This window comes from Zonotrichia albicollis, chromosome 30 (genome assembly GCF_047830755.1).
Source record: "Zonotrichia albicollis isolate bZonAlb1 chromosome 30, bZonAlb1.hap1, whole genome shotgun sequence".
NCBI classification, from domain to species: domain Eukaryota; kingdom Metazoa; phylum Chordata; class Aves; order Passeriformes; family Passerellidae; genus Zonotrichia; species Zonotrichia albicollis.
In genome coordinates this window covers 5,995,594-6,023,465 of record NC_133848.1, presented here as the reverse complement: position 1 = coordinate 6,023,465, position 27,872 = coordinate 5,995,594, and the positions used below count along the sequence as shown (strand labels likewise).

At 46.9% G+C, this 27,872-nt stretch overlaps 2 protein-coding genes across 2 annotated transcripts; one reads left to right on the top strand and one right to left on the bottom strand.

Moving 5' to 3' along the window:
• Positions 1 to 3,418: 3,418 nt before the first annotated feature.
• LOC106630170 (uncharacterized) lies at positions 3,419 to 4,456 on the bottom strand. Its single transcript, XM_014274305.2, has one exon. It carries the CDS (start codon positions 4,454 to 4,456, stop codon positions 3,419 to 3,421), a length of 1,038 nt encoding a protein of 345 aa, XP_014129780.2.
• Positions 4,457 to 21,669: 17,213 nt separating this feature from the next.
• On the top strand, positions 21,670 to 25,466 carry LOC106630205 (uncharacterized). Its single transcript, XM_074529639.1, has 2 exons — positions 21,670 to 24,797; positions 24,876 to 25,466. The coding sequence occupies exons 1-2, from the start codon at positions 22,854 to 22,856 to the stop codon at positions 25,209 to 25,211; spliced, it is 2,280 nt and encodes a 759-aa protein (XP_074385740.1). The 5' UTR covers positions 21,670 to 22,853; the 3' UTR covers positions 25,212 to 25,466.
• Positions 25,467 to 27,872: the final 2,406 nt, after the last annotated feature.

Sequence of the window (27,872 nt, the reverse complement as noted above, 5' to 3'; positions counted from 1 at the left end):
CTTCCAGTATTTCCAGGGAATCCTGGTTCCGTTTCCTTGGATAAAATCCTCAATCCACCTGAATTTCATGGCCCCGGGTGTGGCTCCTGCTCTGGGGGGTCTCAAGGAGCTGGGAAGAGATGTGGTGGTTCCAAAAATTGATATCAAATATTGGGATTGGTATCAAATGCTGGGAATATTGTCAAATACTGGGAATATTATAAAATATTGGTATTGGTATCAAATATTGGTATTGGTATCAAATATTTGGATTATCAAATATTGGGAATATTATCAAATATTGGGAATATTATCAAATACTGGGAATATTATCAAATATTGGTATTGGTATCAAATATTGGTATTGGTATCAAATATTTGGATTATCAAATATTGGGAATATTATCAAATATTGGGAATATTATCAAATACTGGGAATATTATCAAATATTGGGATTGGCATCCAATGCTGGGATTGTTACCGAGGGATTTTCCTTGCCAAAACTCCCAATTTTCCCAGTTTTCCGCCCCTCTTTAGCTGCTTTTCTTGGAGCTTCTCCTTGAGTTCAGCTTTTCTCCAAATCCACTTTTTCCCCTGAGATTTTAAAGTGGAGATTCCCAGGAAAAAATGAGCAGAGGGAAGGAAGGAAAAACCCCTGGTGCCATTTCTCTCCTCTCCAGCTCTGCAGCTTTTCCTTGGCTTTGTTAGGCTGGGTTTTGCCTCTGATCCCCGTTTTAGGCCCAGCTATTCCCTGATCCCTCAGTGGGGCGACCAATCCTGCAGGGAATGGGATGGGATCCCCAAAAAAATCCCAATAAAGGGCGGGAAACAACTCCCCAAAATTCAGACTTCAGGGATTTAACTCCCCAAAATTCAGACTTCAGGGATTGATTTAATCCTGGTTTGGGATTGAGTTTAAACCAGCGGGGTCGAACTCAAAGCTGAGGCAGCGCCCGGAACCTCAACACCCCAAAAAGGCAAATTTAAGCCTAAAATTTCCTCGTTTCTCTGGGCAGTTTTGAACTCCAGGATGTCCCAGCAGCAGAAGCAGCCGCAGCAGATCCCGGCCCAGTGCCAGCAGAAATGCGGGGCCCTTCCCAAGGGGGTGCAGCAAAGCCAGGCCTGCAAAGGCCCGGCCTGCAAGGGCCAGGCCCAGGCGGCCGTGAAGAGCGTCCCGAAGGAAAAGCCCCTGGTGCCATTTCTGTCCTCTCCAGCTCTACAGCTTTTCCTTGGCTTTGTTAGGATGGGTTTTGCCTCTGATCCCCGTTTTAGGCCCAGCTATTCCCTGATCCCTCAGAGGGGCGACCAATCCCGCAGGGAATGGGATGGGATCCCCCCCAAAAAAAACCCCAATAAAGGGCAGGAAACAACTCCCCAAAATTCAGACTTCAGGGATTTAACTCCCCAAAATTCCGACTTCAGGGATTTAACTCCCCAAAATTCCGACTTCAGGGATTGCTTTAATCCTGGTTTGGGATCGAGTTTAAACCAGCGGGGTCCAACTCAAAGCCGAGGCCGCGCCCAGAACCTCAGCACCCCAAAAAAACGAATTTAAGCCTAAAATTTCCTCGTTTCTCTCGGTGGTTTTGAACTCCAGGATGTCCCAGCAGCAGAAGCAGCCGCAGCAGATCCCAGCCCAGTGCCAGCAGAAATGCGGGGCCCTTCCCAAGGGGGTCCAGCAAAGCCAGGCCTGCAAAGGCCCGGCCTGCAAGGACCAGGCCCAGGCCGTGAAGAGCCTCCCGCAGCAGCAGCAGCAGCACCAATGCTCCAAGCAGAAGTAGGAGCCATCCCAAACCCCAAATCCTGCTTTTCCCACCTCGCCGGGCTCCCGGGAACGCCTCCGGACCTGCAGCCACCTGCTTCGCTTGCCAGGAATTACCTCATAACGAGATGCGCTTAATTAAAAAAAAAAAGTGATAAATGAGCGGCGGGGGATGGTTTTAATTCAGAGCTTAATTTGGGATGTGGTGCAATAAAATGGTGGAATGAACTCGTGGTTGCTTCCTGGTGTTTTTGTTGGTGATTTTCTCCCGTTTTCCCCTTTTCTTTCTCTTTTATTTTCCCCTAAAATATCAACTTTAAGCACATACAAACCCCGGCTTTTGCAAGCTGAGCTTCCTCTCCATCTTTTTCAGGAGAAGTTGTTGAAAATCCCCAAAACTTGATTTAAAAATTCCCCAAAACTTGATTAAAAAAATCCCCAAAACTTGATTTAAAAAATCCTGCAATTTGGTACAAAAATTCCCGAAACTTGGTATAGAAATTCCCACAATTTGATTAAAAAAAATCCTCAAAGCTTGATATGAACCCCCCCCAAAACTCAGTATAAAACTTCTCAAAATTTGATCTAAAAAAACCCCAAAGCTTAATATGAACCCCCCCCAAACTCAGTATAAAACTTCCCAAAATTTGATTTTAAAATCCCCAAAACCTGATATAAAAACTCCCAAAACTTGGTACAAAAATCCCCAAAATTTGGTACAAAACCCCCCCAACCTCCTGTAAACCCCCCCACGACCAGTAACAAAAAATTCCCAAATCTCGGTACTGAAAGTCGCTTTTATTGCGGAATTTTCACAGTGAAATAAATCCTGGATCCAACAGCAGCCGAAAACAATCAGGAGACCGAGTCCCAAACACCGACGGGTGGCGAAACATTCCCGGCTGGAATTCCTCCTTGATCCCGTCTGCGCCACGCCCGGGGTTAATCCCTTCCCAAACATGTCTGGAGTGGAGTTAATTATCCATAAATTTGGGTAATTACGGAATATTCACGGCCTGACCTGTTCTTTGACACCTCCAAGGAAATTCAAGGAGAGAGCGAGCTCGGATTTATCCTAAAATTCTTCCTTTCCCCTCCCCTCAATCCCAAAGGATTCTTTTAAATTCCACCAAAACCGGATCTATCCTAAAAATCTTCATTTTCCTCCCTCAGTCCCGAAGGATTATTTTTTATTCAGCACCAATTCCCGAATTTGGGAAGTTTTGAGCGTTTTGGCGGCAGAACCCGCACGAAATCTGATTATTTATAGAGAAAAACTTCCCAAATTCCAGGTGGGAGCTGGAAATCCAGAATGGGGGGAAAAGCAGGAAAAAGGGGATGAGCTCTTCCCAGGATTTTGGGTTTTTTAACTTCACAAACCCCGCCTTGCTCCGTGATTTTTTTTGGGGGGCTTTTTGGGGCATTCCAAAGCCTCGGGATTGGGGGAAAATGGCAGGAATTTGGGAAGGGGAGCTACAACCCTGCTGGAAAAGCATTCCCGACGGGAATTCCCTGCTGTTAGTAGAGGACAAGGCGTTAGCGGGAATTAGCGGCTGGAAGGAATTCCTGACAAAAGCTCTGCAGGGGTTAAAAAACAAAATACAACAACCACAAAAGGCTTGGGAAAAAAACCTCTGGATTCCGGGATAAAAATCCCCGGGATCGGGATTTTCCCTCTATTTCTGCCAAGGGCCGGGCTGCTCCAGCTGCTGCTCCAGCGGAGGGAATTTCTCGGGAATGGAGCGCTGCTGCTGATCCGGGACGGGCACCGGGATCTCCTGGAATTCCTGCTTTTCCTGGGAAGAGGGGACGGGGTCTGAGATCTCCTGGAATTCCTGCTTTTCCTGGGAAGAGGGGATGGGGTCTGGGACTGGGGTGTCCTTGCACTCCTGTTTTTCTGGGATGGACACCGGGGTTTCCTTGCATTCTTGTTTTTCTGGGATTGACACCGGGATTTCCTTACATTCCTGTTTTTCCTGCTTTTCTGGGATGGACACCGGGATTTCCTTACATTCCTGTTTTTCTGGGATGGACACCGGGATTTCCTTGCATTCCTGCTTTTCCTGGGAACACGGGGTGGGTTCAGGGTTTGAAACTGGGATGGGGACAGGGGTGTCCTTGCACTCCTGTTTTTCTGGGATGGACACCGGGATTTCCTTGCATTCCTGCTTTTCCTGTTTTTCCGGGATGGACACCGGGATTTCCTTGCATTCCTGCTTTTCCTGGGCACACTGGACAGGGTCGGGGATGGAAACTGGGATTTCCTTGCATTCCTGTTTTTCTGGGATGGACACCGGGATCTCCTTGCGCTCCTGTTTTTCTGGGATGGACACCGGGATTTCCTTGCACTCCTGTTTTTCCTGTTTTTCCGGGATGGACACCGGGATTTCCTGGTGCTGCTGCTTCTCCTGGGCGCAGGGAACGGGGACGGGAACCGGGATCTCCTTGACCTCCTGCTTCTCCAGCGTGGGTTCCTGGCGCGGAGCAGGTTCGGGGTTCGGGAACGCCGCGGGGATTTGGGTTTGCTGCTCCTGGGGCAGGGCAGTTTCCCCTTTTCCCGCTTCTGGGATCGCCTTTTCTGGGAATTTCGCCTTTTCCGGCAGCGGCTCGGGCGCCGGGACTTGGGGATGCTCCGGGCTCTGTTTTGGGGTGGTTTTACCCAAACCGGGGGGGAGCTGCAGCTCCTGCTTGATTTGCATCTGGTTCAGAGACATCTCTGCGGGAAAACGGGATCAGCTGGAAAAAAAAAAGGGAATTTCTTGCGTTACCAGGACGAGGGTGACACAATTCTGAAAAACGTGTTAAAATTTTAAAAAGTCGAGTTTTCCTCCTCTGCCCTTGTCTTCCCCAAGCTAAAACCAAACATTTCAGGACGTTCGCTGCGCCAGAAAAAAAAAATAATATAAATGTGGGGCCAAGGGGGTGTTTTGGACTGGTAAACCCCAAATAATTCCTGCTCTTTTTTTCATCGATTTTCAACTTTTCCTTGGAATTCGGAACGCCAGGAGAGGTTCCCGGAGGCTCCGGCGAGCTGAGGGTTAAATTCCCAGGAGAGAGCTCCTCCTTTGGTTCCGGCCTCGCCCGGCTCCGGTGACAACGCCGAGGGTTTGGGTGACCCTGGAAGGGTCCTGGGAATGGAATTCTCTGGGATAAAGCGTCCCCGAGGTCCGGGATTGTCACCGCTGTCCCCTCCTGAGTCAGAGCGGGCAGCGCGGGTTTCTCCTCCCCGACAATTTGGGGACAATTTGGGGACAATTTTGCGGCCGCTGGAGGCTCGCCCGGACCTCGGGAATTCCTGCGCTGCCGCTTTTTAAAAGCCGAGGAGTGAAAGGTGAGAATTCCGAACGGGATTTGAACTCCCCAAGGCAGAGAAAGGGAAAAATCCCTCCTCCCTTCCCCAGCTCCTCTCACAGCCAATCCCCTCCCTCTCTTCCCTTTTATTTATTTATTTTTTTAACATCTGATAAGACCTTGATTAATTCATTAATTAATTAAGATCTTGTTCCTGACATGGATGAGGCAGCACTCCTCATATTTTCACTCCTTGCCTCCCTGCAGCGCCCTCTTGCTCCCAAATTTGCCTCCTTCCAAGGAATTCCTGGGTGAAATGGAAGTTTTAAAAATATTTTGGTTATAAAATCAAATTGGAAAATCAGTTTGGTGTCCATCCCTGGAGGGAGGAGATTGGCCCTTGAACCAACGGAATTCCATCTGATCCCTGCCTCAGGAAGGGTCTAATTTAGGGCTTAATTACCCTCAGATTTAGGCTCGGTCTTAATTTGCCTCCCAGTGCCATTTCCAGGCTGCCCCAACGCCCACAAATTCCCTCCTTTCCAGGAACCCTCCACATATCCCAAGGCATCAAATCCAACCTTTCCTGAAAGGCAGAACCCCAAATATCCCAATATTTCCTGCGGGATCTACTGCCTAAAAATTTGGATTCTCAATCCCAAATATCCCCTCCAAAATACCAAAATTCTGAAACCCAAACCTCCCCAAAAATCCCAGGATTCTGAAACCCAAACCTCCCCCAAAATCCCAGGATCCTCAATCCCAAACCTCCCCCAGAATCTCGATATTCTCAATCCTAAACATCCCCAAAAATCCCAGCATTCTCAATCCCAAACTTCCCCAAAAATCCCAGGATTCTCAGTCCCAAATATTCCCCCAAAATCTTGATATTCTCAATCCCAAACCTCCCCAAAAATCTCGATATTCTCAATCCCAAACCTCCCCAAAAATCCCAGGATTCTCAGTCCCAAACCTCCCCCAAAATCTCGATATTCTGAATCCTAAACCTCCCCAAAACTCTCGATATTCTCAGTCCCAAACCTCCCCAAAAATCTCAGAATTCTGAATCCCAAATCTCCCTAAAAATCTTGATCTTCTCAATTCCAAACCTCCCCCAAAATCTCGATATTCTCAATCCCAAACCTCCCCAAAAATCTCAGAATTCTGAATCCCAAATCTCCCTGAGGAACCTCGGGATCCCCAATCCCAAAATTCCCCGAGGAACCTCGGGATTGCGGGACTCACCCAACCGGTGCCGAGGGAGCAGCGGGAGCGGAGAGTGGATGCTGGAGAGGGGAGATTTGGGATCTTTTATAGGGTTTGGAAGCCCTGCCTTCTGGGAATGAGTCCTCCTGGCTGATGAGCTCATTCTTTCACAAGAACCTTGCCCGGCCGGGTTTTACACGTAGGCACTTTCCAGAGAGGATTCTGAGTTCGTTCCCCTGACTAATCCCGCTGAACCGTGGGATTTCACCCTGGATAAAGGTCAGAGCCTTGGGATCGTGGAGTTCTTGGAGACCCTGTTGAGGTTTGGGGGCTTGGTGGGGTTTGGTGCCACCTCAACCCATCCAGGGGTCATTCCATGGATAAAATCCCCTCTGATGTCTGGAATTCCTGGGATTTATTGGGAATTCCCACCTCAACCCATCCAGGGGTCATTCCATGGATAAAATCCCCCCTGATGTCTGAAATTCCTGAGATTTATTGGGAATTCCCACCTCAACCCATCCAGGGCTCATTCCACAGCTAAACCTCCTTCAATATCTGAAATTCCTGGGATTTATTGGGAATTCCCACCTCAACCCATCCAGGGCTCATTCCACAGTTTAACCTCCCCTTAAGTGTCTGAAATTCCTGGGATTTATTGGGAATTCCCACCTCAACCCATCCAGGGCTCATCCCACAGCTAAACCTCCTTCAATATCTGAAATTCCTGGGATTTATTGGGAATTCCCACCTCAACCCATCCAGGGCTCATCCCACAGCTAAACCTCTCCCAATTATCTGAAATTCCCGGGATTTATTGGGAATTCCCACCTCAACCCATCCAGGGCTCATCCCACAGCTAAACCTCCTTCAATATCTGAAATTCCCGGGATTTATTGGGAATTCCCACCTCAACCCATCCAGGGCTCATTCCACAGTTTAACCTCCCCTTAAGTGTCTGAAATTCCTGGGATTTATTGGGATTCCCACCTCAACCCATCCAGGGCTCATCCCACAGCTAAACCTCTTCTGAGTTTTCCTTTGGAAGAACTTCATGGATTTCCCTCAACTTTCATTTCAGTTTGGAATCACCAGGAGGTATTTCCCGGAAATTTCAGGAATTTTCTCCTGGAAAGGGCGATCAGGGGCTGCCCAGAGAGATTTGGAGTTGCCAGCCCTGGAAGTGTCCAAGGAATTCCTGGAAAGGGATTGATCCATCTAAAGATGGACTCAATCATCTTGGAGGGCTTTTCCAACCTCAATAATCCCGGAATTCCCTGGATAAATCCCATTTTCCATGGAGATGCAGCTCCCATCCATCCAAATGTGATGGAGCAGGGAGCTGAGGTCATCTCCGTGGATTTTTAACAATATCCAAGATTTTCCCCACCCAACTGGAATTCGGGGAAGCGGCCCCACAGAATTCCAGACTGGAATTTTAAAAGGTGTTTCAGCCTAGATGTGAAATAAAGGGAATTCTGCATTCCCTGAGGATTAGTCCAGGTGGAATGAGAACGAGACATTTATGGAGTGGGAAAAACCTCAGAAATCCAATCCCAATCCCCCAAATCTCCGGGATCCATCAGGACACAGCTCTTGGAGACGCCGTGTCCCACCCAGATGGGAATTTCGTCACCTTTGGTAATCCCGGGCTCATCTCTGCGGCTTTTCCGGAGCTTTTATCGGATCAAGATCCCGACACGATCACTTCCAACAGGCTGAGCTGGTCCCACGTCACCTCCCGGAATTCCTGGGCAACACCTGGAAACAGCTGCAACTTCCTCCCTCAACCACCCTTTGGCAACACAAGGCTGGAAAATTCCAGAATTTTCTCCTGTCTGTGCAATTCCCATTTTTCCCTGGGTCCTGTTCCCGCTGGGACAGGCTCAGTTTTCGTCTCCAGCTTTGGGGACCCCCCAGCCCAAGCCCAGAGCCTGACTCAGGCCTTGCTGGTGCTCCACCGGTGCCAAATCCAGGCTGGAATTAGGGCACTTCCCAGACCTGCCCGGCTGCTTTCGAGGCAGCCTGGCGGCTGGCAGGGCTCAGAACCGAGATAACTCCTGGAATTGTGCCCTTCCCGCTGGGAGATGCAGGGAAGGAGATCGGAGCCCTCAAAACCTGGGGGTTCGGCGCTGCCCCGTTCCTGGAGGTGTCCCAGGAAAGGTTGGATGGGGCTTGGAGGGACCTGGGATAGTTGGAATTGCCCCTGGATGATCCCCAAGGTCCCTTCCAACCCAAACCATTCCATGATCCTCCGATTTTCCCAGATTCTCTGATTTTATTATTCCATGATTTTATGCTTCTGCTATTCCGTGATTCTCTGATCCTCTTATTCCACCATTTTCTGATTCTCTGACTCTGTTATTCCATGATTTTATGATTCTGTGATCCTCTGATTCCATAATTTTGTGTTTTTATGATTCCACGATCCTCTGATTCCATGATTTCATGATTCCATGATTCTCTGATTCTACTATTCCATTATTTTCTGGTTCCACAATTCCCTAACTCTACGATTTTCTGGTTCTCTAAATCTATCATTTCATGATTTTTTGATTCTGACATCTTTCAATTCCACCATTTTGTGATCTTATGATTCCCTGACTTTATAATTTCATGATTCCATGATTCTCTGATTCTATTATTCCATGATTTTCTGATTCCACCATTCCCTAACTCCATGATTTCATGATCCTCTGACACTCCATGATTCCCTGATTCCATTATTCCACGATTTCATCATTTCCTGATCCCGGTTTTTGCCCCGCCAAGGACGGAGCAGCCGAGTTTGAGAGCGGACAGGGAATTTCACCACCTCCAACCTTCCACCCGAATTTTTGTGCAACATTCCCGAGGGAATTCTCCCCCTCATGTTGGTGCTGAGCCCCGAAGAGGGACAGGACCCCTCCACCGGCTCGGGACATTTTTATTTAAGCAATAAATAAAAGATTTCTGGAATATTTCGGTGCCAAATTTAAACCCAGAACGTGCAACACCCAGGGATTAAAGTCAAACACTTCCCATGGCGGGGAGGGAGAGACCTAAACCCAAATTTAATCCTAAACCTAATCCTAAACCCTGTCTGGAGATCAGGAGATGTGGCCTGACCTTAAACTGGTTTGGATCCAGTCTGGAAGTGCTCCGGAGGTCACCGGGCAGCAACCTCAGCACAAAAATTGTGGATATTGCCCAAAGAGGCTCCGGAGTCAGCCCCTGGAAAGGGAGGGAACGTTTTTCCCGGAGCAGAGGTGGAATTGCTTTTCCCAGCCCTAAATTGCACAAAAATCTATTTTTAAGCCAAAACTTTGGGAAAACGACGGGAGAAACGTGAGGGAATGGAGGGAACGTGGAGCTCCTGGTCTGTCCCAAATATTCCACAAATTCCAGGGAAGGAAATTCCCAGCCCGGCATTCCCGGGTGGGATTTGCTGCTCCAGATCCCACAAATCCCGAATTTATCAGGGATCTCCCAGGTGATTCCCAGGAGTTATTCCAGGAGATCCAAACGGGAGCTGGTGGCTCCATCAAGGATGTCATGGAGGTGTCTCGGTGTCTCCAAGGGTCCTGGAGCTCCTTTGCTTCACTCTGCCAAAAAAAATGGATCCAAATTTTGGGAAGTGAGACCCAAAGACCCCATGGACGCTCCCTTGACCTTTTTGCCACTTCAGATTTGAGTATTTTCATGCAATTCCCAGATTTGGGTTTTTTTTGGGTAGTGAGAACCCCTCAGTCAGGACTCTGTGGATGCTCCTCGACCTCTTTTCCCATCCAGGATTTGGGGAAAGGATCAGATTTTTTCGGGAAGTGAGGAGTTCTCCCTCAGGACCCTAAGGATGCTCGCTCAACTTTTTGCCACCCACAATTTTGGGATTTTTGTGCAGGGATAAGATTTTTTTTTTTGAAATTGAGAGCCCTGCAGAGAATCTGGGCTTGGGCTCCTCATAGATGCCCCCTGACATTTTGCCACCCAGAATTTTGGGGGTTTTGTGCAGGGATCAGATTTTTTAGGGAAGTGAGGACCCTTCCCTCAGGACCCTAAGGGTGCTCCCTCACCTTTTTTCCACCCAGGATTTGGGGGAAGGATCAGAGTTTTTGGGAAGTGAGGAGCTCTCCCTCAAGCCTCCCCCTGATTTTTGCCACGCAGGATTTGGGGATTTTTGTTCAGGGATCCGATTTTTTTTTTTTTTTTTTTTGGGAATCAAGGATCCTTCCCTCGTGGTTTCATGGATTCTCCCTGATTTTTTCCCCCCAGGATTCAGGACCTTTGTGCACAGAGGGGAGGAACCTCGGGAACTTTTGCCCCGCCGGATTTCAGCCGTGACTCAGGAGCTGCCGAACCGGCCCAGCCTGGCCCGGGGCTCCCGCAGGGTTCGGCTCCTCCCAGCTCGTTGTTGTGTCCAGCTCCAGGGCTGGACATCGCGGTGAACTCATCCAACAAAAGCTTAATTAGCACCTGCTGGATGGCTTAATTAACACCTGCAACATCTCCCGGTATCGGTCTGGAGCCTGGAGCAGCTCCTGGCCCAAACTCCCGGGACCTTTGGTGGCTTCCCTGGAAGTGTCCAAGGCTGGGCTGGACGGAGCCACCTGGCAGGGTGGGAATTGTCCCTGCCCGTGGCACAGGGTGGGATTTCAGGTCCCAAAAAACCTGGACACCCCCAAGTGCTGCAGGACCCAAGGGCTGGATCTGGAGTGTCCTTTCCATGGTCCTTTTCCTGGCTGCTTTTTTCCGACAGGTTGGGAATGTTGAGCCCTCGGAGACCTCCAGGATCTGCAGGGGCTCAGGGAAGAGGGAGAGGGACAGGACACAGGGAATGGGGTCAGGGGGACAGAGGGGGGATCTGGGTGGGATTTTGGGGAGGAATTGCTCCCTGTGAGAGTCCCAGGTTATTCCATGGATTTCCCACCCCTGGAAGTGTCCAATTCCAGCCTGGAGCCACCAGGGACAGCAGAAGGTGTCCCATGGCAGAGGATGGAACGAGATGATTTTTAAAATCCCTCCCAACACAAATCATTCCACAATTCCATGATTCCTGAGCTTCCCAGGATCCAGACAATTCCTATAAAACTCTGAGTTTCCCAGCTGAGTCAGGGACTGAAGTCTCCTGTAAAACCTCCCCATAAATCCCCCAAACCCCAGCCCAAAGCTTTTGAGTCCCATTTTCGGATTTCCCAGCCTGTTCCTGAGTCCTCCTGGGCTTCTCCCTGAAAACCTCCTGCTAATTCCCAGCCTAAATTAATCCCTAATTTCTTCTCTGCTTGAAAACCTCCTGCTAATCCCCAGCCTAAATGAATCCTTAATTTCTTTGCTTGAAAACCTCCTGCTAATTCCCAGCCTAAATTTATCCCTAATTTCTTCTGTGCTCCTTGAAAACCTCCTGCTAATCCCCAGCCTAAATGAATCCTTAATTTCTTTGCTTGAAAACCTCCTGCTAATTCCCAGCCTAAATTTATCCCTAATTTCTTCTGTGCTCCTTGAAAACCTCCTGTTAATTCCCAGCCTAAATTAATCCCTAATTTCTTCTGTGCTCCTTGAAAACCTCCTGCTAATTCCCAGCCTAAATTTATCCCTAATTTCTTCTGTGCTCCTTGAAAACCTCCTGCTAATTCCCAGCCTAAATTTATCCCTAATTTCCCTCGCAGGGCTCTGATTGCCTCACTGAAACCCCACAACCCTTCCAGCAGCCATCCCATCAAAGAACCCAATTCCCGATTGCTCCATTCCCCCTCCGGAGCTCGCTGGGGATGAACTCGCTCGAGTTCAGCCTTTCCCAGCTTTTTTTCCAGGACCTGCTGGAAAGTGGAGCAGCCTTGGGGTTACCTGAGGAGGAATTGGGATACAGAGCTGGGTTTCAGCCTCTCCAGACCTCTTGGAAAAAAATAAAATCCCAATTTTTTTTTCTGAAATATTAGCTCTGTGGTGCTCCCGGTGCCACTGGGAAAGGGAATTATTGGTTTTTTGAGCCAGAAAACCAAAAGGATTTATCTTGGATTTTTGTCCTTTCTGCGAGTTCTACAAGCTGGGCTGAGTTAATCACTAAAATAATTAAAATTAACAACCCTGAGCGTGCCATTTGTCCCATCCCAACACGAGGCCAATCCCAAATCCCAGGGTTTTTTATTCCCCATGGAATCCCAGCACGGGGATGGAGCCGATGCACGGAGGCGCTGAGGGAAGAAAAATTGGTGCTGAAACCCCAAAAAAGCTGAGCTTTGAGAAGTCACCGGGGTTATTCTGACCCTAAAGCCAGGCTTAACCTCCCTCGAGCCCGGCCCAGAACAAAGAGCTCCTAATTAGAGAAACCCAGAGTTAATTAAGTAATAAAACCCTTTTATGGTGAAGCAAGAGGTACCAGGCGAGGAGTTTCATCCTCATTTTGCCCTGAGTGCTGTTAAATTGCCCAAATTGGGAATTTACTCATAATGAGAGAAGTTTTCTTGTCTGCAGCTCCTGTGCAGCTCTTTAATTATGAATTAATTAATTAAATTAATAAAATTACTCTGAGCACGGTCCCTGCTTGTCCCCTCACATTGTCTTTGGTGTCTGCCCTGTGCCCGGAATGGTTTGGAATCATGGAATGGTTTTGGAATGGTGGAATGGTTTGGAATGGTTTGGAATAGTGGAATGGTTTGGAATGGTTTGGAATGGTTTGGAATGGTTTGGAATGGTTTGGAATGGTGGAATGGTTTGGAATGGTTTGGAATGGTTTGGAATAGTGGAATGGTTTGGAATGGTTTGGAATGGTTTGGAATGGTTTGGAATGGTTTGGAATGGTGGAATGGTTTGGAATGGTTTGGAACCCTGGAATGGTTTGGAATGGTTTGGAATGGTTTGGAATGGTTTGGAATAGTGGAATGGCTTGAAATGGTTTGGAAATGGTCTGGAATGGTTTGGAATGATTTGGAATCATGGAATGGTTCTGAATTGGTTTGAAATAAGGAAATGGTTTTGGAATGGTTTGGAACCCTGGAATGGTTTGGAATGGTTTGGAACCCTGGAATGGTTTGGAATCATGGAATGGTTTTGGAATCATGGAATGGTTTTGTAATGGGTTGGAATGGTTTGGAATGGTTTGGAATGGTTTGGAACCCTGGAATGGTTTTGGAATCATGGAATGGTTCTGAATTGGTTTGAAATAAGGAAATGGTTTTGGAATGGTTTGGAATCATGGAATGGTTTTGGAATCATGGAATGGTTTTGTAATGGGTTGGAATGGTTTGGAATGGCTTGGAATGGTTTGGAATCATGGAATCATGGAATGGGTTGGAATGGTTTGGAACCCTGGAATGGCTTGAGTGGGAAGGGACCTTAGATCTCATCCAGTTCCAACCCAGGGGCAGAGACACCTTCCATGATCCCAGGTTGCTCCAAGCCCTGTCCAGCCTGGCCTTGGACACTCCCGGGGATGGGAAATCCATGGAATTCCCTGGGCCAGGCCCTCACAGAGAACAATTCCAACCCAAAATCCCACCCCAAACTCCCCCTGCCCCATTCCTGGTGTCCTGTCCCTGCAGCTCCCGAGGGAAAATCCCTCTCCAGCTTCCCTGGAGCCGCTGCAGACCCTGGAGGGGCTCTGGGGTCCCAACATTCCCAACATTCCCAGCCTGGATCCACTTCACGGCCTCCCAGATCCAGCGGCGAGAAGGGGCTGGGCTGAGCCAAACCCGAAATTAAAATTTTTCCTGGGAAGGAAAAAGAGGGAGGATCCCAAGGGATTTTCCAGGAGCCGCCTGCGCGGGCCAATGCTGCGCTCTGGTGGTTGGGGACACTCGGGTGACACTCAGGGGACACTCAGGGGACACTCGGTCCTCTGTCCTGGATGGAAAAGGGACATGGAAGAGCTGGAGAAGGTTCTGGAAAATCCTGAGGGATCTGGGGTGGGCTCAGCCTGGAGAAAAGGGAGGATCCAGGAGGGAATTTGGGATCTGCCAGGGGGGATTTGGGATCTGATCCCAGGGAATGGAACAGGACAAGAGGGAACGGCCTCGAGCTGTGCCAGGCTTGGAAATTTGGGAAAATTCCTCCTGGAAAATGGAAAAAGCTTTGGAAGGGTTGGAGTGGCCACTCCTTAAGGTGTCCGAGGAATTCCTGGACGTTTTTCTGCGTGTCCAGGTGGGGATCGAGCTTGGACTCGATAACCTTGGAATTCTTCTCAGGGATTTTGGAATTCTGCCCTTTTCACCCCGGCCAAAAACCGGCGGGAGGAGGAGCCCGGTGGGACCTCGGGCTTTTCTCCACCCCGCCTTTAATCAGTCAGGAACGCGGATTTGGAGGGCGAGGCGCCCCAGGAATGCAGAGCTCCCTCCCTGCTCCAGAAATAGAAACTCTGGCAGCAGAACAAAAGGAGAGAGAAGGGAGGGAAACCAAAAAAAAAAAAAAAAAAAAAAAGGTGAATTTTCAATGCGTTGGGTTGAAACCTCAGGAGATGGAAAATCAGCCCTGCTCCAGGAATTCCCACTTGGGAAGAGCCTTCCAGTTCCCGACCGCCTTTTCCAGGTGGAAATTCCTGCTGGTGTCCCACCTGCTGCCATTCCAGAGCTGGAAAAATCAATATAAATTTATATAAATGGGATCTGCTTATGGTTTTTATTTATACGGATTGAAACTGCTCGTTTTGGTCAAAGGAAAAAATTGATATAAATTTATATAAATGGGATCTGTTTATGGTTTTTATTTAGATGGATGTGAACTGCTCGTTTTGGTCAAAGGGAAAAATTTATATAAATTTATATACATGGGATTTGTTTATGGTTTTTATTTATATTTATATGGATGCAAACTGGCTCACTTTGGTCAAAGGAAAAAATTGATATAAATTTATATAAATGGGATCTGCTTATGGTTTTTATTTATATTTATATGGATGTGAACTGCTCTCTTTGGTCAAAGGGAAAAATTTATATAAATTTATATACATGGGATCTGCTTATGGGTTTTTTTAATATTTATATGGATGCAAACTGGCTCGCTTTGGTCAAAGGGAAAAATAGATATAAATTTATATAAATGGGATCTGTTTATGGTTTTAATTTAGATGGACGTGAACTGCTCGTTTTGGTCAAAGGGAAAAATTTATATAAATTTATATACATGGGATTTGTTTATGATTTATATTTATATTTATATGGATGCAAACTGGCTCGCTTTGGTCAAAGGAAAAAATTGATATAAATTTATATAAATGGGATCTGGTTATAGTTTTTATTTAGATGGATGTGAACTGCTCGTTTTGGTCAAAGGGAAAAATTGATATAAATTTATAGACATGGGATCTGTTTATGGTTTTTATTTATATTTATATGGATGCGAACTGGCTCGCTTTGGTCAAAGGGAAAAATTGATATAAATTTATAGACATGGGATTTGTTTATTATTTATATTTATATTTATATTTATATTTATATTTATATTTATATTTATATTTATATTTATATTTATATGGATGCAAAATGGCTCGCTTTGGTCAAAGGAAAAATTTGATATAAATTTATATAAATGGGATCTATTTATGGTTTTTATTTATATTTATATGGATGAGAACTGCTTGTTTTGGTCAAAGGGAAAAATCAATATAAATTTATATCAATGGGATCTGGTTATGGTTTCTATTTTTTATTTCTATTTCTATTTCTATTTCTATTTCTATTTCTATTTCTATTTCTATTTCTATTTCTATTTCCATTTCCATTTCCATTTCCATTTCCATTTCTATTTATATTTATATTTATATTTATATTTATATTTATATTTATATTTATATTTATATTTATATTTATACTTATATGGATGTGAACTGCTCGTTTTGGTCCAAGGGAAGTTCCAGCCTCCGAAAATGGGAGCCGAAAACCACGGAGGAATTGTGGCTTCGGATCAAAGAAAGGATTCCTGCAGGACAGAAACCACAACAAAGCCACGTCCTCGTGGTCCCGGCGGAGCCGGACACTCAGAGCTGACCAGGAAAAACCTGGATTTGTTCCTGACGGAGAATTCCCGGAAAAAGGAGGAGTTTCACCCTCTCTGCTCCTTCCCCCATGTGGGGCACAATTACCCCAGAGCTCCCAAAATTCCTGATTCGTTTTCGTGTCCGAAATATTCGGGGCCCTTTCTCCTGACCACAAACACCACCTGGGTGGGGCCGTTTCTCCGAGTTCACAAGAAACCACAATTTTTAATAAAAAAAATTCAAATATTCAGGCCCTGACCCCTCCCTGTGGGTTTGAGCTCTGTGTTGGTGTCACCAAGGCTGGGCTTTGTTTTGTCCTGCTGGAGCCAGCAGGACCAAATTGGCCTTTTTGGGGTTTTTTGTGTCATTATGAATCCATAAAAGTGCTGAGCAGTTTTTTAATGACTTAAAAGAAATAAATGTTCTGGTTTTTTGGGGTTATTTTGTGTCACAACGAACCCCTAAAAGTTCTGAGCAGATTTTAATGACTTAAAAAAATCCATCTTCTGGTTTTTGGGGTTTTTATTGTGCCACAAAAAATCCATAAAAGAGCTGAGCAGACCTTAAATAATTTAAAAAATACTCTTCTGTTTTGGGGTTTTTTTTTGTATCACAATGAACCCATGAAGGTGCTGAGCAGATTTTTAATTATTTTAAAAAATAATCTTCTGTTTTTTTGGGGTTTTTTGTGTCATTATGAACCCATAAAAGTGCTGAGCAGATTTTTAATTATTTTAAAAATTAATCTTCTGGGTTTTTGGGGTTGTTTTGTGTCACAATGAACCCATAAAAGCCCTGAGCAGATTTTAATGACTTAAAAAAATCCATCTTCTGGTTTTTGGGGTTTTTTTTGTGCCACAAAAAATCCATAAAAGCGCTGAGCAGACCTTAAATAATTTAAAAAATACTCTTCTGTTTTGGGTTTTTTTTTTTGTATCACAATGAACCCATGAAGGTGCTGAGCAGATTTTTAATTATTTTAAAAATCCATCTTCTGTTCTTTAGGGTATTTTACATCACAATGAACCTCTAAAAGCGCTGAGCAGATTTTTAATGATTTTAAAAATCCATCTCCAGTTTTTTGGGATTTTTTTGCACGGCAATGAACCCCTAAAAGCACTGAGCAGATTTTTAATGATTTTAAAAATCCATCTCCAGTTTTTTGGGGTGTTTTTGCACTGCAATGAACCCCTAAAAGCACTGAGCAGATTTTTAATGACTTAAAAAATCCACCTTCTGTTTTTTGGGGTATTTTGTATCACAATGAACCCATGAAGGTGCTGAGCAGATTTTTAATGATTTTAAAAATCCATCTCCAGTTTTTTGGGGTTTTTTTGCACTGCAATGAACCCCTAAAAGCACTGAGCAGATTTTTAATGACTTAAAAAATCCACCTTCTGTTTTTCGGGGTATTTTGTGTCACAATGAGCCCATGACGGTGCTGAGCAGATTTTTAATGATTTTAAAAATCCACCTTCTGTTTTTTGGGGTATTTTATGTCACAATGAACCTCTAAAAGCGCTGAGCAGATTTTTAATGATTTTAAAAATCCATCTCCAGTTTTTTGGGGTTTTTTTGCACTGCAATGAACCCCTAAAAGCACTGAGGAGATTTTTAATGACTTAAAAAATCCACCTTCTGGTTTTTGGGGTATTTTGTGTCACAATGAGCCCATGAAGGTGCTGAGCAGATTTTTAATGATTTTAAAAATCCATCTCCAGTTTTTTGGGGTTTTTTTTGCACAGCAATGAACCCCTAAAGTCACTGAGCAGATTTTTTAATGACTTAAAAAAATCCACCTTCTGTTTTTGGGCTTTTTTTGTGTCACATGAAGGTGCTGAGCAGATCTTTAGCGACCTAAAAAAAAAGGGAATTCCTGGTTTTAGGAGCTTTTGAAGCTCTGGGAACAAGGACATGAATTCCTGGGGGTTGGAGGATGTTTATCAGCTCCTGGAGCTTTTTGTCACCTCTGGGTGTCCCCACGCGGGTCCCGGGGCTGTCACCTGTGCCCAGAGCAGCGGGAATGTCACCTGGTGACTCTCAGGTGACCGGGACAGGTGAGGCACCGCCCTTGCACAACCAGCCGGGCTGCCACCCAAAAATAAACTTCCTCCAAAAAATCACGTGCGAAAATAAACTTCCTCCAAAAAATCACGTGCGAAAATAAACTTCCTCCAAAAAAATCACATGTGGCTTTCTCACCCATCCCGCTCCTTATCTCGTGCAGACTGAAAGAAATCCTCATAAAACCAGGAGATGGATTTTTAAAGTCATTAAAAATCTGCTCAGTGCTTTTAGGGGTTTGTTGTGATCCAAAATAACCCCAAAAACCAGAAGATGGATTTTTTAAAGTTATTAAAAATCTGCTCAGTGGTTTTAGGGGTTCATTGCAGTGCAAAAAAAAACCCCAAAAAACTGGAGGTGGATTTTTTAAGTCATTAAAAATCTCCTCAGTGCTTTTAGGGGTTCATTGCAATGCAAAAATACCCCAAAAAACTGGAGATGGATTTTTAAAATCATTAAAAATCTGCTCAGCACCTTCATGGGCTCATTGTGACACAAAATACCCCAAAAAAACAGAAGGTGGATTTTTAAAGTCATTAAAAATCTGCTCAGTGCTTTTAGGGGTTCATTGTGACACAAAATAACCCCAAAAAACAGAAGAGTATCTTTTAAATGATTAAAGATCTGCTCAGTGCTTTTATGGATTTATTGTGGCACAAAAAAAATCCAAAAAAAAACAAGATGGATTTTTTTAAAGTTATTAAAAATCTGCTCAGTGCTTTTAGGGGTTTGTTGTGATCCAAAAAAAACCCAAAAACCAGAAGATGGATTTTTTAAAGTTATTAAAAATCTGCTCAGTGCTTTTAGGGGTTTGTTGTGATCCAAAATAACCCCAAAAGCCAGAAGATTAATTTTTTAAATAATTAAAAATCTGCTCAGTGCTTTTAGGGGTTTGTTGTGATCCAAAATAACCCCAAAAACCAGAAGATGGATTTTTTTAAAGTTATTAAAAATCTGCTCAGTGCTTTTATGGATTCATTGTGACACCAAAAAAAAAAATCCAAAAAAAAACAAGATGGATTTTTTTTTTAAGTTATTAAAATCTACTCAGTGCTTTTAGGGGTTCATTGTGACACAAAATAACCCCAAAAAACAGAAGAATATTTTTTAAGTAATTAAAAATCTGCTCAGCGTTTTTAGGGGTTTGTTGTGACACAAAAAATCCTGCAAAAAACAGAATATGGATTTTTAAAGTCATTAAAAATCTGCTCAGTGCTTTTAGGGGTTTGGGGGTTTGTTGTGATCCAAAATAACCCCAAAAGCCAGAAGATTAATTTTTTAAATAATTAAAAATCTGCTCAGTGCTTTTAGGGGTTCATTGCAGTGCATGAACCCCTAAAAAAGACACACAAAAAAACCCCAAAACACAGAAGATGGATTTTTAAGTCACAAAAAATCTGCTCAGCACTTTTAGGGGTTCATAGTGACACAAAAATACTCCCAATAAATAGAAGAATATTTTTTAAGTCATTAAAATCTGCTCAGAACCTTCATGGGTTCATTGTGACACAAAATAACCCCAAAACCAGAAGATTAATTTTCAAAGCCATTAAAAATCTGCTCAGGGCTTTTATGGGTTCATAGTGACACAAAACAACCCCAAAAACACAGGAGATTAATTTTTAAAATAATTAAAAATCTGCTCAGCACTTTTATGGGTTCAGAATGACACAAAAAACCCCAAAAAGGCCAATTTGGTCCTGCTGGCTCCAGCAGGACAAAACAAAGCCCAGCCTTGGTGACATCAACACAGAGCTCAAACCCACAGGGAGGGGTCGGGGCCTGAATATTTGAATTTTTTTTTTATTAAAAATTGTGGTTTCTTGTGAACTCGGAGAAACGGCCCCACCCAGGAGGTTTCTGTGGTCAGGAGAAAGGGCCCCGAATATTTCGGACACGAAAACGAATCAGGAAGTTTGGGAGCTCTTGGGTAATTGTGCCTCCCATGGGGGAAGGAGCAGAGGGGGCGAAATTTTCCTTTAATTATGGAATTCTCCACCAGGAATTAATCCAGGAACAAATCCAGGTTTTTCCTGCGTGGAGCTGAGGGACAATTTCTCCCCGGTGATCCCCAGGAGAGCTGAGAGGGACCAGGACACAAAGCCATGCCCAGCCCTGGTGACACCAACACCGAGCCGGGACCACAGGGCGGGGTGAGAATTGGAGTTTTTAATTTAAAAAAATTACAATTTTGATGATCATGAGCTGCACCCACCACAAAGGGTGATTTGTTTTCCTGTTTTCTCTCAGTGGATCAAAATTCAGACCCAAAACTTGGCCAAACAACCCCAAAATCAGGGCGTTGCGGGGTGGATGAGATGAAACCTAAGAGTTGGAGAAACTCATGGAAAAACCTGTCCCAAATCAAATAATTGGGACCACCCCACCCTTGTGAGCCCCCCAGAGATTGGAAATTTGGGAAATTTTCCCCTGGAAATCCCAACCCCGACACATCCAGAGCTCCAATCCCCACAAACAGCCCCGGGGCTGGGGCTGCCGCTCCGAATGCCACGGGAGGATTAATTATCCCGTGGTAATTACCCTGGGAAGCTGACATGGAACCACTCATTGTCCGGGATGAGTCGGCGCCTCCGACTCACTCCGGGAGGGCCACGGGGCTTGCGGGACCCGGCGGCTCCTCCGGCGGCCCCATAAAAGCTCCGGCGGAGCCCGGGACGCTCCGGCCGCCTCTGGAAGCGCTGCCCGCCCCCGGGAGTTGGGTGAGTGCCGGTCCCTGAACCTCCGGAGGAATCCCGGGGGGGAATTTTCCTGATTCCCAGAGCGGGGATGCGGTGGGATGGGATGGGATGGGATAGGATGGGGTGGGATGGGATGGGATGGGATGGGATGGGATGGGATGGGATGGGATGGGAACGATGGGATGGGGTGGGATGGGGTGGGATGGGGTGGGATGGGATGGGGTGGGATGGGATGGGGTGGGATGGGATGGGATGGGATGGGATGGGATGGGGTGGGATGGGATGGGATGGGATGGGATGGGATGGGATGGGATGGGAACAATGGGATGGGATGGGATGGGGTGGGATGGGATGGGATGGGATGGGATGGGATGGGATGGGATGGGATGAGATGGGATGGGAACAATGGGATGGGGTGGGAGGCTGGATGAGGGAGGATTCCCCATCACAAGCGGTTTCCAAGGTTTGGTTGGGCGGGGGTTGGGATTGGGGATGGGGTTTGGGGAGATCTGGGGTGGGTTTGGATAAATACCAGCTCGTTTTGGGGTGGGATTAGAGGGTTCCAAGGAGAAATCTGGGATGGTTTTAGGAAAAAAAACCATCTCGTTTTGGGGTGGGATTGGTGTTTTTCAGGGAGAGATCCAAAGTGGGTTTGGAAAAATATCAGCTTGTTTTGGGGTGGGATTAGTGGATTTCAGGGAAAGAGCTGGGGTGGCTTGGAAAAAATACCATTTTGTTTTGGAGTGGAATTCGTGGATTCCAGGGAAAGATCTGGAGAAGTTTTAGGAAAAATAACGCCTCAGTTTGGGGTGCAATTGGTGGATTCCAAGCAGAGATCTGGGGTGGTTTTAGGGAAAATACCAGCTCATTTTGGGGTGGGATTGGTGGATTCCAGGGAAAGATCTGAGGTGGTTTTAGGGAAAATACCAGCTTCTTTTGGGGTGCAATTGGTGGATTCCAAGCAGAGATTTGGGGTGGCTTTGAAGAAAATATCAGCTTGTTTTGGGGTGGGATTGGTGGATTCCAGGAAGAGATTTGGGGTGGTTCTAGGAAAAAATAGCACCTCAGTTTGGGATGGGATTGGTGGAATCCCACTAGAGATCTGGGGTGGCTTGGAAAAAATACTATTTCATTTTGGGGTGGGATTAGTGGATTCCAAGCAGAGATCCAGAGTGGTTTTAGAAAAAATACCATCTTGTTTTGGGATGGAATTGGTGAATTCCAGGGAAAGGTCTGGGGTTTTTTAGGAAAAATACCATCTCATTTTGGGGTGGGATTGGTGGATTCCAGGGAGAACATTCCCTGCTGGTAAAGGTGGTGGGAGGGACTTTCCATCAGGAGCTGGAGCGACAGGAAAAGGGGGAATGGGGTAAAAGTGAATGAATTTTGGTTGGGTTTGGAAAGGAATTGTTCCCTGTGAGAGTGAGCAGAGCCTGGCATGGGATGTTCCATGGATTTCCCATCCCTGGAAGTGTCCCAGGCCAGGCTGGAGCCACCTGGGATGGTGGAAGGTGTCCCATGGCAGGGGTTGAGTGGATCTTTGTTGTCTTTTCCATCCCAAAGCACTCCGGGATTCTGGGATTATGAAATTCAGATTAATTCCTGATTTTCCCATATGAAAAATGCGATTTGGGAGAGGATTTTGAAACTGATTGGTCGGAATTTCTGTGCTGGAGTGGGAGAGGATTTTTGGGGTTTGCTGCTGAGTGCCTGAACCCCAGATTTGCTCCTGAAAAAGGGGAGTTTGGGAGCGAGGGAAGTTTTAATTAATTAATGAATTAATTTAATTAATTGGGGTTTTTTTTGCATGACATAGTCCCCGAATGTCCCCAGCCTGGCTTCAGAGTTAAAAAGGGTTTGGTCCCTCAGGTGCTTCTGGGGCCATGATGGGACGGTGGCACAGCTGGGATGTGTCCCCAAGGTGTGGGGACCTCACCTGTCCAGGTGTCCTTGGGTGTCACCAAATGGGTGGGGAGGGACCCTAAAATTCACCTCATTCCAACCCCATGGTGTCCTTCAAGCGTCCCCAAGATGTCACCAGGACCTCCACCAGCTGGGGCTGTGACACAGCTGGGACACGTCCCCAAGGTTTGGGGACCAGAGGCTCCCTCAGGTGCCACCAAAAGGGTTGGGTTGGAGCTTCAAACCTCACCTGACTCCAACCCCATCTGTGTCCCTCCAGTCCTGCCACGTGTCCCCAAGATGTCCTGCCACCTGCACCTCCCTCCGCTCCACCAGGGCCCCGTGGCGCTGTCCCCTGGCGTCCCCTTCCCGCCTCAGCGGTGGCACTCCACCACCTGCATCCCCCAGGCCGCGCCCGGCCAGGTGGTGCCCCTGCAGCGGGCCACGTCCTCCAGCGCGTGCCACCAGCAGAGCGTCACCCAGGCCGTGCCACCCCGCCAGCTCCACGGACCCCTCCTGCAGCAGCAGATTGTCCCCAGGCGGGTGACAACGTGCGCGCAACCGCAGCAGCGCGTGACCGGCGGCGCGGGCGTCACCTGGAGCGTGCCACGCCAGGTGGGGGTGACCCAGTGCGTGCCACAGCAGCTGCGGGTGCCACAGCACTGCCCGCCCGTCCCCCAGCAGCAGCAGAAGGTTGTCCCCAGGTGTGTCACCACCTGCGTGCCGCAGCAGCGCGTGACGGGCGGCGCGGGCGCCACCGGCGTCACCCAGTGCGTGCCGCAGCAGCTGCAGGTGCCACCGCCCCAGTGCGTCCCCCAGCAGCAGCAGAAGGTTGTCCCCAGGTGCGTCACCACCTGCGTGCCGCGGCCGCCGTTTGTCACCAAGGGCGTCCCGCCGCAGCAGAGTGCCACCAGGTGTGTCCCCCAGCAGTGCGTGACCAGCGTCTGTCCCCAGCAGGGTGTCCCCACGTGTGTCACCACCTGTGTCCCCCAGCAGCGCACGGCCCGGGGCGTGTCCTACCAGTGGGTGACAGCGCCCGTCCCCCAGCAGTGGCAGAGTGTGACCGCCGGTGTCCCCCAGCAGTGGCACGGCAGGTGTGTCACCAAGTGTGTCCCGCAGCAGTGTGACACCGGCGGAGCCAGCATTTGTGTCCCGCAGCAGCAGCAGAGTGGGACAATTTGTGTCCCCCAGCAAAGTGCCACCAAATGTGTCCCCCAGCAAAGTGCCACCAAGTGTGTCCCTCAGCAATATGGGACAGTTTGTGCCCCCCAGCAATGTGTGACCAAATGTGTCCCCCAGCAAAGTGCCACCAAATGTGTTCCCCAGCAAAGTGCCACCAAATGTGTCCCTCAGGAAAGTGCCACTAAGTGTGTCCCCCAGCAGATTGCCACTAAATGTGTCCCCCAGCAGTATGGGACAATCTGTGTCCCCCAGCAAAGTGCCACCAAGTGTGTCCCCCAGCAGATTGCCACTAAATGTGTCCCCCAGCACTACGGGACAATCTGTGTCCCCCAGCAGTGTGTGACCAAGAGTGTCACTCAGCAAAGTGCCACCAAGTGTGTCCCCCAGCAAGGCATGGCCAAGTGCGTCCCCCAGCAAAGCGCCACCAAAGGTGTCACGCAGAAATATGGGACAGTTTGTGTCCCCCAGCAAAGTGTCAAGTGTGTCCCTCAGCAGTGTGGCACAATTTGTGTCCCTCAGCAGAGTGTAACCAAGTGTGTCCCCCAGCAAAGTGCCACCAAGTGTGTCCCCCAGCAATATGGGACAATTGGTGTCCCCCAGCAGTGTGTGACCAAATGTGTCCCCCAGCAAAGTGCCACCAAATGTGTCCCCCAGCAAAGTGCCACCAAATGTGTCCCTCAGCAATATGGGACAATTGTTGCCCCCCAGCAGTGTGTCACTAAATGTGTCCCCCAGCAAAGTGCCACCAAGTGTGTGCCCCAGCAGTGCGTGACCAAGAGTGTCACTCAACAGAGTGCCACCAAGTGTGTCCCTCAGCAATATGGGACAATTGTTGCCCCCCAGCAGTGTGTCACCAAGTGTGTCCCCCAGCAGTGTGTCACTAAATGTGTCCCCCAGCAAAGTGCCACCAAGTGTGTCCCCCAGCAATATGGGACAATTGTTGCCCCCCAGCAATGTGTGACCAAGTGTGTCCCTCAGCAAAGTGCCACCAAGTGTGTCCCTCAGCAATATGGGGCAATTGGTGCCCCCCAGCAATGTGTCACTAAATGTGTCCCCCAGCAAAGTGCCACCAAGTGTGTCCCCCAGCAAAGTGCCACCAAGTGTGTCCCCCAGCAGTCCGGTGGAGTGAAGATCTCCAGCCACGCCAAGAAATACTGCTCGGCCCCCAAGTGGCCCTGGTGACCCCCAGGGCGTGGGACGAGGACAATCCCCGGGAATGTGGCCACAATTCCCATTTTTTTCTAAGGCCTGACTCCCGCAGAGTCCCCAAAGAGCAATTCCCCAAAATGTCCCTCGTGAAATTTTTATTCTTTGGTTAAGATAAAAACCAAACTTGAAATGAAACCTCTTCAAAATAACGAAAGTTATAGCATGGTTATTTTATAAATACTTCATTAAAAAGGTAATTAATTAAATTCTTTATGCTGGAGATGTGCACTGGAAACAAACTTTATTTACAGAAATATATTCATATTTACATATATATATATCTATAAACTTAAATAAACATTGTTGCCTGACCTCGGATTAAAATCTTGAGTTTCTGCCTCTTGGTGTTTTTTTTATTTAATTAAAGAAATAATTATTTAATATTATTATGATTCTTTTAAATTGACATTATACATATTTAATATTATTATATTTATTTAACATTACATCTTTACTTAAGATGAAATACGTATTTAATAGACACATTTATTTAATAGAAAAATATTTCATGGAAATAATTATTTAATGTTAATATTTATTTTTTAGAAAATACTTGTTTAATACGAAATAATTATTAAATATTAAATTTTATTTAATATGAAAATTTTATTTATTAAAAATCCAGCAAAATCCAGGCTGGATAAAGCTCCATGATGAGGAAGATGAGCAGGAGCTCACGAGGTGACCCGAGGGGACAGGAGGGTGTGGCCGGGCTGGGGACGCTGTCCCGCATCTTGTCCTGCCCCTCCCAGCCTCGGTGACCTCCTGGTGCCACCTGGAGTTGTCCAAGAGCTCCTGGGAGTGTCGGGAGCTCCCGGTCCCTCCTTTTTTTCGAAATTTGGGTTTTTATTTCCAGCAGGGAATGTGGAAAATCTGGTTGGTCCCACAGTCCAACGCTATGGATCCCCCAAAAACTGAGGGGGAAAATCCTGGAATGGTTTGGGTGGCGGGGATTAAAATCGGGATAAAATCCTGGAATGATTTGGGTTTCAGGGAATAAAATTGGGATAAAATCCTGGAATGATTTGGGTTTCAGGGATTAAAATCGGGATAAAATCCTGGAATGATTTGGGTTTCAGGGAATAAAATCGGGATAAAATCCCGGAATGATTTGGGTTTCAGGGATTAAAATTGGAATAAAATCCCGGAATGATTTGGGTTTCAGGGAGCTGTTGGATCTGCTTAAAATTGGGATAAAATCCTGGAATGGTTTGGGCTTCAGGGACCTGTTGGATTCACTTAAAATCAGAATAAAATCCTGGAATGGTTTGGGTTTTAGGGAGCTGTTGGATCTGCTTAAAATCAGAATAAAATCCTGGACTGGTTTGGGCTTCAGGGACCTGTTGGATTCACTTAAAATCAGAATAAAATCCTGGAATGGTTTGGGTTTTTGGGACCTGTTGGGATCTGCTTAAAATTGGGATAAAATCCAGGAATGCTTTGAGTTTCAGGGACATCAAAAACACCCCATTCCATGGGAAGGGACATTCCCCTTTCCCAAATGGCTCCAATCCAGCCCTGGATATTCCCAGGGATGGAGAATCCATGGAATCACCTGGGCCAGGGAAGGATTGATCCCTAAAACCCCATTCAAACCAGCCCAGGGAATTCTGGAACGGTTTGGGATGGAAAGGAACCTGAAATCCCAAAAAATCCCACCCCACTTCCATGGGCAGGGACCTTCCCCTATCCCTGGTGGTTCCAGGGGTGGGAAATCCATGGAATAACCTGGGACCCTCAAAAAGAAAAATTCCTTCCCAAAATCCCACCCAAATTCCCCCTCTGTCCCCCTGACCCCATTCCCTGTGTCCTGTCCCTGCAGATCCTGGGGTCTCCACATTCCCAACATTCCCAAAATTCCCAACATTCCCAGTCCCTTCTCGCGGTGGCCTTGTGGCTTTTCCCACGGAACCTTCCAGAAAAATCCTCCTTTGGTGAGTGGATCCCGGATTTTGGGGTCACCGGGATTTGGGGATGTTTTGGACGGGGTTGGCCCTGACTCAGCCGTGCCTCAGTTTCCCCAGCGTTTAATTGGGAATAATGAACCCCCCCCTTCCCAATTTCCCAGGAGCCTCTGGGAGATGAAAGGGCCTCGCGAATGTTAATTAAGGACATTGGGGTGTTAATTAAGGGCGTTTTTAATGCCAGGTCACCACGTTAATGCCCTGCTCCCTGCGCTGGGCACACACAACCAGGAATTAGGAGCTCTCCTTGATCCCAAACTTCCCAAGGAATTCCCATAAAACCCGGCCTAAGCCGCTCTCCGACGCCTGTTTATTCCCAAAATTCCAGGTCAGGGAATTCAGCATTGAAAAGTTCAGGGTGTTGTTGTTGTTGTTGTTGTTTTTATTCAGGGCAGGGAGAATCCATAAAAGTGAGAGGAATTTGGGATTTGCCTTCGGGTTCCTCCCTTAGGCCCTCAGAATGTTGGGATCCGCCTGGAAAAGCGGCGCCGGCGCCCCTGGGATTTCCTGTGCAGCCGGGAAATTAAAGGGAAATCACAGGGCGGCCTCCAGGCCCCTGGGAAAGCAGGAAATAAAACGGGAGATGTAGGTCGTGGGTCAGAATTTGGAGCTTGATATTCCAAATATTCCAAAATTCCAACGTTCAAATACTCCAATGTTCAAATAATCT